Source organism: Hemiscyllium ocellatum, chromosome 13 (assembly GCF_020745735.1).
Source record: "Hemiscyllium ocellatum isolate sHemOce1 chromosome 13, sHemOce1.pat.X.cur, whole genome shotgun sequence".
In the NCBI taxonomy this organism is placed as follows: Eukaryota; Metazoa; Chordata; class Chondrichthyes; order Orectolobiformes; family Hemiscylliidae; genus Hemiscyllium; species Hemiscyllium ocellatum.
The window spans coordinates 55,185,001-55,198,107 of record NC_083413.1 but is presented as its reverse complement, the minus strand read 5'-3'; the positions used below and the strand labels follow the sequence as shown (position 1 = coordinate 55,198,107).

General features: G+C 39.4%; 2 protein-coding genes across 19 annotated transcripts in view; one reads left to right on the top strand and one right to left on the bottom strand.

Annotated features, from left to right (window-relative positions):
* Positions 1–639: 639 nt before the first annotated feature.
* sptssb (serine palmitoyltransferase, small subunit B) overlaps positions 640–13,107 on the bottom strand; it is a 36,052-nt gene continuing 23,584 nt past the window's right edge. For 3 of the 18 annotated variants that reach the window (XM_060834831.1, XM_060834834.1, XM_060834835.1), the window contains 2 exons: positions 6,790–6,860; positions 640–1,980 (listed from right to left, as the gene is read on the bottom strand). In XM_060834831.1, the coding sequence (XP_060690814.1) occupies positions 1,706–1,948 (243 nt within the window). In that variant the 5' untranslated portion in view covers positions 1,949–1,980; positions 6,790–6,860 and the 3' untranslated portion in view covers positions 640–1,705. Of the gene's footprint in view, positions 1,981–5,716; positions 5,837–6,789; positions 6,861–8,038; positions 8,058–8,126; positions 8,216–8,263; positions 8,511–13,107 lie in introns of those variants that run through there. The other 15 variants (XM_060834832.1, XM_060834846.1, XM_060834841.1 and 12 more) reach the window with 13 other exon arrangements.
* Positions 7,761–13,107, top strand: part of LOC132821898 (complement C1q and tumor necrosis factor-related protein 9-like) — a 71,729-nt gene continuing 66,382 nt past the window's right edge. Inside the window, exon 1 of the mRNA XM_060834826.1 lies at positions 7,761–7,815. The gene's annotated coding sequence lies outside the window, so the exon portion shown is untranslated. The remainder of the gene's footprint in view (positions 7,816–13,107) is intronic.

Sequence of the window (13,107 nt, the reverse complement as noted above, 5' to 3'; positions counted from 1 at the left end):
GCTACTGGAACTGGAGGTTTTGAGTTCTAAGGAGAGACTGGATAGGCTGGGACATTTTTCACTGGAACATAGGAGGTGGAAGTGAGACCTTATAGAGATTAATCAAATAATGAGGGCATAGGTAAAGTGAATTGCAAAGGTCTTTTCCCTAGGGTGGGGAAATTCAAAACTAGAGGACATAATTTTAAGGGGAGAGGAGAAAAATCTAAAACGGACCTGAGGGGCAACTTTTTCCACACAGAGGATGTGTGGGTATAGAATGAACTGTCATAGAAAGTGGTAGATCCAGGTACAGTTACAACATTTAAAAGACATTTGGACAGACACATGAATAGGGAAGGTTTAGTGGGATATGGGCAAAATGCAGGCAAATGGTACCAGTTTGATTGGGGAAATCTGGCATGGATGAGTTGGACTGAACGGTCTGTTTCCATATTGCATTACTCTATATCTTTAAAGAGGGACTAATTGCATAGCTTTTTCAAGACAGTAATACCATGAGAAAGTGCTTTGATTCTGTGTAATTAGGTTGGATGTTTAACTGATTTCTAAAAACAGACATAAATGAAAACTATTTTTATCCTCTATTTGGCGTTTTCACAGCTATAATAAAGAAAAACACTCTTGACACAAAACAAGTTGTCAGTATGAGATTGATATTTTAATCAAACTTTATTGAAAAATCATGTACAACCATTGATTTTCCTGAATTATAATACAGGCAAAAAGTTAATGTTTATTTTATAATGCCTTTTTCATTATATTACCAATTATTACCAATCGTAAAAACAATAGTATAATACTTTGAAGAGACTTTAGATGCATGACATGCTGCTTCGTGGTTTATTAGTAAAGTATCCATTTACAACATCCTTGTCCAACTGCATCATTGGCATTTACTATAACGTGAATATAGTGTTATCTAATATAGTAGGTGAAAGCACATTTCATGCATTGCTGCAAAATAAGAACTTTTTGAAATGGCTTCAAGTTTCTTTGTAAACAGCCTAGCACTGGATCAATTCAATTGCAAGAAAATGGTTCCTTTATAGATTATAAATATGAATAACTCTTCCTTATGTGTAACTATGAACATTATAGAGCAGCCCTTAAATTTAACACCAAGCAGAACTTTGCTTTAGCACCCAGCTGTCACTTCTTATGTTATAACTTCGTGTGTTGAAATTGTCTCATAAATTGACATTTGTTTGAATTTTAAGATTTGCTGTTTTTGAGGCAAAGTCAAAGTGATGAGCCACTTACACAAATATGTCTTAGAAAATTAAATTTTCTTTATATAAAAACTAGAATTAAACTAGCATTAAAATGAAAGGTTTATGTTAAACAATAGAGAAGATTGCGAATGTGAACTATGATGGTATTGGATTTAGACAAACACACGATTGTAGGAGTAAATATTTGACCCCCATGGCTATTGCTTCCAGTTGCTGTTTTTATAGTTAGTTTCATTGAATTGTAATTTCTATCGGTTGATGTCAGTGAATTCCTAACTTTAGCTACCACATGCTTTCTCTTTTTATATGTAATGCCATTTACCACTTTATTTGGATCACAAGATGATTGAGGTGCATAAGAAATAAGACTGCAGCCACAAAGTAAGTTGAAGAACCAAAGTTTTCACTGGGTCCTTAGATTCACAGATTTTTCTCATTGAAAAATGTCTTAAGTTTCAAATTAGTGTGGGTTAAGTCATGATGGCAACTGTGCTTTCAGGTTGGCCTGCTCCTAGGCCAGAAAAGAACTCCAGCGCCAGACGAATGTGAATTGGAATGAAGACGTAGGCTGTATATAAAACCATAGACACAATGATGAACAAAACAGAATTGAAAACGGTTTGTTCCCAGGGCTCCAGCACATAACTGCACGTAACAAGGAGGTATTGGTAATACAGCCAGGATAGGGTTTCCTTCACACCTTTCACATCCATTTCTCTCGCTCTAAGTGAAAAGCAGAGCTAACCTAAATGGAGACAGAATTCAATTATGAAACATAGTTATAGATAAATACATCACTTGTCCTTGTTGTTTTACTATTGCATGATTGAAACATGTCCCACTATCAAATCAAATTCCCTAAATTATCTACAGAAAATGTAGACTACTTGTGCAAGACATTTCAATCAGCAATCCAAATAGGTTACTTCTTTAAAAAATCCCAATCACAGCACACATATTTAATTATTATTCAACATCACAAACATAGACTTATAGTTAATAGCTGGAATAATGCTGATAAACAGAAGAGGATGGAGAATTAAAGATAGGGAACCTTTGAACCATGGATTAGAGTGGTGCTGGAAAAGCACAGCAGGTCAGGCAGCATCCAAGGAGCAGGAAAATTGACATTTCAGGCAAAAGCCCTTCATCAGGAATAGAGGCAGAGAGCCTGCAGGGTGGAGAGATAAATGAGAGGGGGGTGGGGGTGGGGAGAAAGTAGCATAGAGTACAATATATGAATGGTTGTGGGGATGGAGGTGATAGGTTAGAGAGGAGGGTGGAGTGGTTAGGTGGAAAGGAAGATAGGCAGGTAGGACAGGTCATTCCAGCTCAGCACTGTCCCCATGACCTGTCCTACCTGCCTATCTTCCTTTCCACCTAACCACTCCACCCTCCTCTCAGACAGTTGCCGGGAAAAAGGAAAGAGTCAACAGACAGGGAACAGAATTTTTATTGAGTAGAACACAGTAACTTTAGTCTTTCCAACATTAAGTTGCAGGAAATATTTGCTTACATAGTACTAGAGACAGGCAAGGTACAGCAGGTGATGTCAGCCTCCATGTAGGAACTGATACTGAGTTTTCAGCTATTGCAAAGAGGCAGCATGTAAATGAAACATAAGACCATAAGACCTAGCAGCAGAAATTAGGCAATTCAGTCCATCAAGTCTACTATGAGAGTGCTAAGGATAGATCCATGTGGAAGACAAAGAGACAGGGTGAGAAAGGGGAAAGAATTAAATGTTAATCTCTGGATGGATTAAGATTAGATTAGATTACTTACAGTGTGGAAACAGGCCCTTCGGCCCAACAAGTCCACACCGACCCGCCGAAGCGCAACTCACCATAACCCGACATTTATCCCTTACCTAACACTACGGGCAATTAAGCATGGCCAATTCACCTGACCCGCACATCTTTGTGACTGTGGGAGGAAACTGGAGCACCCGGAGGAAACTCACGCAGATACGGGGAGAACGTGCAAACTCCACACAGTCAGTCGCCTGAGGCAGGAATTGAACCCGGGTCTCTGGCGCTGTGAGGCAGCAGTGCTAACCACTGTGCCACCGTGCCGCCCACAAAGATGGAATCAAACAAAGTGCAATTCCAAATAGCTGATGATACAAGACAATGGCATGATCAGATATGTCAACGGTTTCACTCATGTAGGTCAAGGAGAATTTGTTACTGTTGAAGGGACTGGTACATTCCAGGACATTGCAGAGGAAAAGGAGGTTAGCAAAAGGCAGTAAGTTACAACAATAAATGGAGTCAATGCCAGTCATTTTGAGGTAGGGTGGTGGCAGCAGATTTTATGAGGAGGAGCAGTGTATTTTAGAAGAATAACTGTCAACTCCACCAGCCAACATGGGTGACCAGATGAGAAACTGTGTGGTCAGTATGAAGTTGAAGTGGAACAGTAGATTGGTCACCGACACAATTTGAGTTTGGAAAAGGAATGAGAACAGATAGAAAGGAAATTTTACAGAGAGTGAGTTCTGGGCTAAGGCTTGAGGAGTTTGGTCTGGTGGATGAAAACGAACAAATGGAGAAAAGACAGATAAACCGAAGTTTCAATTTCAGTGGCAAAGTTCCTTGTGTTTGTTTGAGGTGAAGGTGGATGAAAGGGTAAGGATTTTCAGCTGGCGCCTAGAGGTACAGAAACAAAGAGGATGTTTTTGCATTACAGCATGATCCTGCAGTGATGGGAAATTTCAGCATGAATATGACGGTCAGAATCTTTTTCCCACAGTTTAGATATCTAATACTAGGGGCATGCATTTAAGGTGAGGGGGGAAGTTCAAAGGAAATGTGAGGGGCAAGTTTTTTTACATAGAGAGTGGTAGGAATCTGGAATGGGCTGCCAGGGCTGGTGATGGAGACAGATATGAGAGGGCCATTAAAGGGACTTTTAGATAAGCACAAGGGCATTCAAGGAATAGAGGGATAAGGACCAAGGGCAGGCAGAAGGAATTAGTTTAATCTGGTGTCATGTTCAGTACAATATCATGGGCAGAAGGGCCTGTTCCTTTGCTTTACAGTTCAATATTCTATGAAAGTCTAAAAGTACATGATATTAGATTGGACACCAGAGACAGTCAAGACTGCAACTCAAAAGAACAAGTCATTTCTTTTTAGATTTTACCCTTTAGTAACTTTATAGAAAATTTACATTTTGGCTTTCGTATTACTTTTATATAATCCTTATAACTAGAATGTCCAAGTATACCACATTCCAACTATGTACACATCTACATTGGTTTTGGGAGCTTGTGCCATGAAATCAAACTTCCAGGACTTTGCTGAAATGGTTTTCTTTAATAACATGTGCAACTATATGTTTAGATTATTCTAATCCATTTTGAATCTTTCCAAACATTTTACCCTGACTTCCAAAATACATTATTTGACATTTTCTACACTGAAATGAACTCATTAATTGTCTGTCTTAGCTGCATGCTTGTTTATGACCTCTAATATTCTTTAGCAATTTACCATATCTTCGTTTGTTGCCAGTAAAATGTTGTTTCTTTTTACGTTCCAAGTTCAAGTCATTTGCAAATACAGGTAATAAGGGTAACCCCCAATACAGACTTATGTGGAACTTTACACATCTTTCCAGTTTGAAAAACTTACCCTTACACACACACACACACACACACACACACACACACACACACACACACACACATATCAATCTACAGTGCATTTTAGATTATGTTGCTCTCATTGAATGGGCATTCTGATGCAGGATGCCAGACTCACCACATTCATAGAAGTTATTCAACACCATCATGTAGAAATTGGTGTACACCTTGTTTTTATGGACATAATAAAAGTAAAAGCGTATAAATTGGAGCAGAGTAGACCATTCAGCTCCTTGAGTCCATACTGCCATTCAGTATGATTATGGCTGATTATCCAACTCAATACCCTGTTCCAATATTCTCCCCATATCCTTTGATCCTTTTAGCCTAAGAACTACGTCTGCATTTTCTTGAGAGTCTTCGATGTTCTGACGTCAATGGTTTGTTGTGACAGAGAATTCCACAGGTTCATCACTCCCTAGGTGAAGACATTTCTCCACATCTCTGTCCTATAAAAGGTCTATCCCTTACCTGTGCATTATGACTCCTTGGTTCTGGACTCCCAGGTCAGTGGAAACATCCTTCCTGAATCTACCCTGTCTAATCCTGTTAGAATTTTATAGGTTGATGAGATCACCCCTCATTCTTCTAAGCTCTAATGAATATAGTCCTTACTTATCCAATCCCTCTTTGTCTATCACTCCTGACATTCTAGGAATTAGTATGGTGAATGTTTGCACTCCCTCAATAGTTTTAGAACATCCTTCTTCAGAGAAAGGAACCAAAAGTACACACAATACGCCAGGTGTGGTCTCAACAATGAACAGTACAATTGCAGCAAGACATTCTCTTCTCTTGTACTCATATCCTTTCACCATAAAGCCAGACATACCATTTACTTTCTCCATTGCCTGATGCACCTGCATGCTTACTTTCAGCAGTTAGTTGGAGGTATAGTGGACAGCGATGGTTACCTCATTACAAAGGGATGTTGATCAGATGTGCCAATGGGCTGCGGAGTGGCAGATGGAGTTTAATTTAGATAAATGTGAGGTGCTACATTTTGAAAAGGTAAATCAGAGCAGGACTCATACATTTAATGGTAAGGTCCTGGGAAATGTTGCTGAACAGGAGACCCTGGAGTGCAAAGTGGAGTCACAGGTAGATAGGATAATGAAGAAGGCATTTGGTATTCTTTCCTTCATTGGTCACAGCATTGAGTATAGGATTTGGGAGGTCATGTTGTGGCAGTACAGGACATTGATTAGGCTACTTTTGGAATACTGTATGCAATTCTGGTCTCCTGCCTATTGGAACGATGTTGTGAAACTTGATTCATTTACAAGGATGTTGCTAGGGTTGGAGGATTTGAGCTGTAGAGAGAGACTGAATAGGTTGCGGCTTTTTTCCCTGGAGTGGGGGGTGGGGGTGGGGAAGAGGGGTGACCTTTTAAAGGTTTATAAAATCATGAGGGGAATGGATAGGGTAAATAGGCAAGGCCTTTTCCCTGGGTGGGTGGAGTCCAGAACTAGATGGCATAGGTTTAGGGTGAGGGGGGAAAAATTTGAAAAGAGATCTAAGGGGCAACTTTTTCATGCAGAGGTTGGTGCATGTGTGGAATTAGCTGCCAGAGGAATTGTGAATTCTGGTACAATTACAGCAGTTAAAAGGCATCTAGTTGGGTGTATGAACAGGAAAGGTTTAGAGGGGTATGGGATAAGTGCTGGCTAATGGGACTGGATTAGGTTAGGATATCTGGTCAGCATGGACGAGTTGGACCAAATGGTCTGTTTCCATGCTGTACATCTCTGTGACTCCAGTGCAAGATACCAAGGTCTCATTGCAAAACCTCATTCCTCAATCTATTACCATTCAGATAATCCACCTTCCAGTTTTTGTTACCAAAGTAGATAATCTCACAGTTATCCATATTATACTGCATCCACCATGTATATGCCCACTTACTTAACACACTGAAGCTTCTCTGCAAGTTGCTCCAAGCATAGTCTTCCATCCAGCTTTGTATCATCTGAAAACTAGAAGATATGACACATGGTTTCTTCAACTAAATCATTAATATAGTTTGTGAATAGCTGGGGTCCAAGCACTGATTCCTAGTGACTGCTGCCACTCAGAAACAGATTCATTTATTTCTAATCTTTGTTTCCTGTCAGAATTCACAATCCATTCCAGTGCACAACCTCCAATCTCATTTGGTTTAATTTTACATTCCGATATCTTACATGGGAACTTATTGAAAGTCTGAAAATCTATGTAAACCACATTCACTGGCTCCCCCTTATCCACTCTACTCGTTATGTCCCACAATGTTAGCAAATTTATCATGCATGACTTTCCTTTCGTAAATCCAGGCTGATTCTGCCCAATCCTGTCAATACCTTCCAAGTGCTCTTCTATTACATCTTTTAAAATGGACTAGAGCATTTTTCTGAGCAGACATATCGTGTACCATTGTCAAGAGTGTGTGCCTGTAGCACGTCTGCTGCCATATTGGTCCTTACTGCTGTTAGCTGAATCTAAAAAAAGTCTCAAATTCAATGACTTAAATAAGTAGAGTTTGGCACGTTTCAAGGTCCTTGTGGAGAATGTGCAGACAATCAGGTAGAGCACTTGCCCTGCACGTCAGACCAGTTATACAGCAATCACTGAAGGAAACGATACATTACAGCTCACAGAGTGCGAGTTATAATGGCAACATGTATTCTTACATATATTCTGTAATCTCGAGCTATGTAGAAGCTCCACTTCATCCTATGGCCAACCAGAAATCTCGCACAGTCTTAACCACCTTGCATTGCTGTCTGTCAAAAGTTAATACTTCCAGCAAACGCGGTTGTTTTTGTTTTAAGTTATATACTCAACCTGCCTGTGTCATGTTATAAACACCTCAGTCAAATTCTGAGTTGAGACTGGAGCCCAGAACTCGGGGCTCCCTTTAGGATCGCTTCCCACTGCACCGGCACCTATAAAGTAAGCTCTCTGCCTGTATTCCTGATGAAGGGCTTTTGCCCGAAACATCGATTTTCCTGCTCCTCGGATGCTGCCTGAACTGCTGTGCTCTTCCAGCACCACTAATGCAGAATCTGGTTTCCAGCATCTGCAGTCATTGTTTTTACCTAAAGTAAACTGTTCATACTCTGGCAATTCTCGCTCCCTGTCTTCTGCCCCCTCCCCATCACCTAACAGTGCAAACCATCTTCCGTGGTCTCTCCACCGTATATGCAGTGCGGTGGTTTCACCCAGCCCCCTTCCTGGTCGCTGCTGTCTCCGCTCCCACTCACCGGGTTACTGCTGCCGGCTCTGCAGGAAACGCGGGGCCACCGTCTCACTCCACCCCCTTGCCCTCCCGAGCCCCAGGTTTGCTCTCTTCTTCCCCCCCGCCCACTTCCTTGCCCGCAATCCACGATCTGGATTGTACCGCGTTCTCGCAGTCTCCCCGAATCCGCAATTCCAGTCTCCCGGGTCCGCAGTCCCTCCACGTGGATCAGCTTTGGCGGCGGGTTTGCTGCTGCAGCCTGAACATACGGCAACCTTGAACATAACACGCATGGGTCGGATTTTTCTGTTGTTATTTATATGTGTGACACCCCTGCTCCGGGGTAAGGCTTCACTGGAACAATAGGCCATTATAAAACGCTGGTATTTAAAAACTCTGCAATTCTCAGATCGTTACCGTTCCTTCAGGTGTATGGAATGCCCTGGCCATTAACGTTCATGTAGAAAGGTTAGGTAGCTGTCAGAGTTTAAGGGGGGGAAAAAAATCCTCATCCCATGTCCGTGTATAATTAGCAATGATGCGCAAAGAATTGATTTCGGGCAATAATTCAATCTGATGAGTAAAATATTCTTACTGCTGAAATTTCCACTGTTTGTAAAGGTTGTCCGAAGCATAGACTACTGTCTTGTACTCATTCAAGATCATCACAAGTCAGAGAATTAGGAGGGAAAACAGTGGCAGTTTTTGGTACCAAATTGGCAGCAAGATGGAGAGGAAAGGGTCATCTTTAAAACTAGTGGAAACTACACCTTTGAGCCTGCCAGTTATAGATATTAGGGTCACAAGTTTTAAATGTGTATAAATGATCAGGACTTGGGTACAGAGGATGTAGTTTCAAAGTTTACAGAGAATTAGTGAGATGGTAGTATTTAGGGAAGAGGATAGAATAATGGCAGACTTCAGGAGGATACAGACTGGTAAAATTGGCAGACGAGTGGCAGATTAAATTTTTCGCACATGTGTAATTGTGGAACTGAGGGATTGGTATAATCTAAATGGTACAATTTTAATAAAAGAATAGTAATGTGGCGGGAAAAACCTGAAAGAACAGCCAGAGGGAAAAAAAGTTAACATTTTGTATTCAATTTGACTCTTCTTCAGAACTGAAATTATGGTTTTTTATATGACAGAGGGAGTGCAACAGATAATGAGAGTGGGAGAAAAGTGAGGACTGCAGATGCTGGAGCTCAGGGTCGAAGAGTGGTGCTGGAAAAGCACAGCCGGTCAGGCAGCATCTGAGGAGCAGGAGAGTTGATGTTGGGCATAAGATAATGAGGGTGCCCAGAGAAAAAGACAATTGGAGTACCAATGATAGTAGAAGAGACATACAGATATTAATGGTATGTGTGAATAGTTGAAAATAGATCTGCTCTGCTAAGAGAGAACATATACCAGCAAAAACTGGGGATACAGGAGAGAGTGTAATTAAAATGAAAGAAAAAGTGTTATTGATCTGACATGGGAAGGGAATGATTTTAAATAGGAGCTGAGTGGTAACATTTTCAGGCAGAGGATGGTGTGTGTTTGGAATGAGCTGCCAGAGGAAGTGGTGAGGCAAATATAAATATAACATTTTAAAGGGCAAAGTGCTGGCAATGAGACTAGGTCAGATTGGGATGTCTGATCAATACATGGTCTATGTCCATGCTGTTTGACTCTATAACTATGTTCAGTCCCGAAGTGGAAAATGATGTACTGTTTCTCCAGCTTGTGTTGGGCTCTGCTGGAGCATTGTAGTAGGTCTAAGGCAGAAATGTTAGCATAGGATTGCAAGAAGGTGTATTGAAATGGCACACCACTGGAAAATCAGGGTCATTCTTTCAGTTCAATTTTAAAATTGGCATGGAAACAAACAGTACATTGAACTTTTTGAAAAGGATCCTTTACTATAAAAACATACTGCATAATCTAAGTGTCAGAAACAGATCAGCCATGAGTTTATTGAATGGCATGGCAGGCTTGAAGATCGAATGGCCTACATCTGCTCCTATCGCATACATTTATTTGAGAACCATTTATAAAATTACTGGTTATATCTTATCTAAAAATGCTGTGTCCAATTCTTCAGAAAGGAATGGCAAGAGATGTCAGGGAAAGGAGATTGAATAGAATCAGGAATTAAGGCTTTCATTGATGTGGAGAGACTAAAGAATCTGGGATTGGTTCTTCTCAGCACAGGGAAAGTAAGAGGGCATTTAATGGAGGTGTTCAAAATAGAGGGCTTTTGACAATAGTTATGGAGAAACTACACTAATGAGAAGTTTGATAACCTGAGTTTTGACATAAGGAAAATATTTTTCATTGAGTGAAGTAAAACATGAAAATCAATGAAGTAGATTCAATAGCAGCTTTCAAAAGGGATTTAGGTCTCTCCTTATGGCAATGGTATTGTGAAAGTGCCGATATTGGATGGAGGTGGACAAAGTCAAAAGTCACAACACCAGGTTATGGTTTATTTGAAATCACAAGCTTTCATAACACTGCTCCTTTGTCAGGTAAAGTGACCTTCTGATGATGGTAATGGTTACAGAGCTCTGGTAAAAGTGGAGAATGGGACAAATTGGTAATTCAGAGGTAGGAATGATGAGTGAAATGGTTTTCTGTGTTTTATGATTCAATACTAAATGATTGTTTACAAGTGCCTGACTTTTTAAAAAGGGCAATTTTATTTACTATGCACTGGTTACCAATTTTGCACTCATGTTAAAAATAGAAATATATTTCTAGATAAGTATTTTATCACTGGATACCCAATTTAAAACCATTTTCAGGTTGATTTCAATTCCACATTTCATGCAAATTGAAATAGCGGACCATAAAACATTCACAATGGCATCTCCCATGATTCCATATTCCCTGACAGTTCAATAATCTTTACTATTTCTGGGCATCAGTGAGATGTCAATGTTATGTTAAAAGCTGCTATTTCACTTAAAGTACATTTCTTGTGACGGTTTTTGGAAAAGTTCAAAATACAAACATTTTGAAGTAGTTCGTCCTTTAACAACTTCTAAAAAAAACACAAAAAAAGGAAAACAACAAACTTTTAAATTTATTTCCATCTATTGACTTTTACCAGGTTCATTTTAAATCCTTCCAAACAAACATCGAAATATTTACTTAAGGGGACTTTATTCACACAAAAACCAAGCTACTGCAGAAGCCAGAAATCAGACTAAAACAGGAATTAGTCAAAATACACAGGTCAGGCTGCATTTGTGGAGAAAGAAACAAAAATGATGATTCAGGTCAGTGATCTTTCACCTAAGGGAGGATGGAGATATAGCGAATTATATGTAATGATAGAGGGAGTAGAATTTGTATTTAAAATGTATATTCATTTCAATTGCTTGTTTTAGTATTTGGGGTAGCAGTATAGCGAGAGGTCTGACATTTGACTAGAGTTTACTGTATTATGAGAATTTGCTTTAGCATTGCAATGTAAAATATGAAGAACTGAGTTTCCATCCCAGTGCTTATTGGCAATCAATGGATTAACATATATTTTTCTTAAGTTTATGTTTGGTAGAATTTCTATCCCATCGTTTGGTCATAGTCCATTTGCCAAGCATTGAGAGTTTTGACATTAGTCTATTCATGGGATACAAAGTGTGTTTCACAAGTCCACATAATGTATGCTATATATGGAGAATATTTTGCTCTTCAATTTAACAGGAGAGCAAACAATAGGCAATGATATTTGCTATATTGTAAATTGATTGAGTGATGTGATACAAATAGAATCATTTGTCAATATAAGATACATTAGAAGGCAGAATGGATGAATGTGCTACTTGGCAGATAATTTCTGGAATTAACTGATACCTTGAGAATTTAAAAAAAAAAGTTATTCACATGGGAATATGCACATTAGCAAGTAAATCCAGAAATTAGAATAAAATTGCATTAAATTCATGAAAACAGAACCACCGAATTACTTTTGGCAAATGTCATTCTCATACACACACCAACAAAAGTTTCAGTTGAATGCAGATTAAATCACTGTGGTATTCAAAAATCAACTGAAGTGAAACTCTTCTGGTTTAACTGGTTTGAGGAGATTGCTCACAATGCAGTTTCAGGCTGATCAGATTACTTGCGTACAGATGTTTTCTTGTTCGTCTCAAACTTGAAGTGCCACTGCACAGCGTGTTTACAGTGTATTCAGATGCAATGGTGCTCCTGGTTCTACAAAAAAGTACTAGCATTTATTGCCCTTTTATGCTGCATATATGTGGTAAGTGTGTTAGCCACAAGGATGGACACAATAAAAAGGGCAATTACAATATACTATTGGAACTCTGTCATTATAAATAAAAACAAGCCATTTGGCCTGAATTATTGCCATCCATTCCGTAGGGCAGCAGGTTTTACATTCTCACCAGTTGCTATGTAAAAATATAACTTATAATTTCTTTATTTGATCTCTCTGGAACTCCATTCATCAATGCCTGCCATTCAGAAAGAGACCCATTTAGTTGTATTCTTATTTCTTGTCTGCTAACCAATTTTCAATCCCCCTTAAAACCCTAATCCTATTGTGCTTTAGTTTTACACATTAGTCTCTTATGTGGGATTTTGTCAAAAGCCTTCGGAAAGTCCAAATCAACCAAATCCATTGGCTCCCAGATCAACTCTACTAGTTACATCCTTAAAGCATTCTAGTTGATTTGTCAAGCAAGTTATCCCTTTTGCAAATCCATGGTGACAGTGTCTGATTTCACAGTATAATAATTGTGCAGCATAAAATATTGACAGAGGGATGGCCGAACCCCAATCTGTGGATTTACTGTTAAAATCAGGATTCTTTTCATGTCACAGCAGATGTCAGAAACATGCATTAGTCCCTTTAATTAGATACTTTACTCAACGGTTAGGTTGGGTTCAAGGGTCAGAGACAGCTGGGGAAATGATACCAGAAATTCTACTCACTTTCTGTGGCAGGCCTCTGCATAGAGAATTAACTGAGAACTTGCACAAATCCT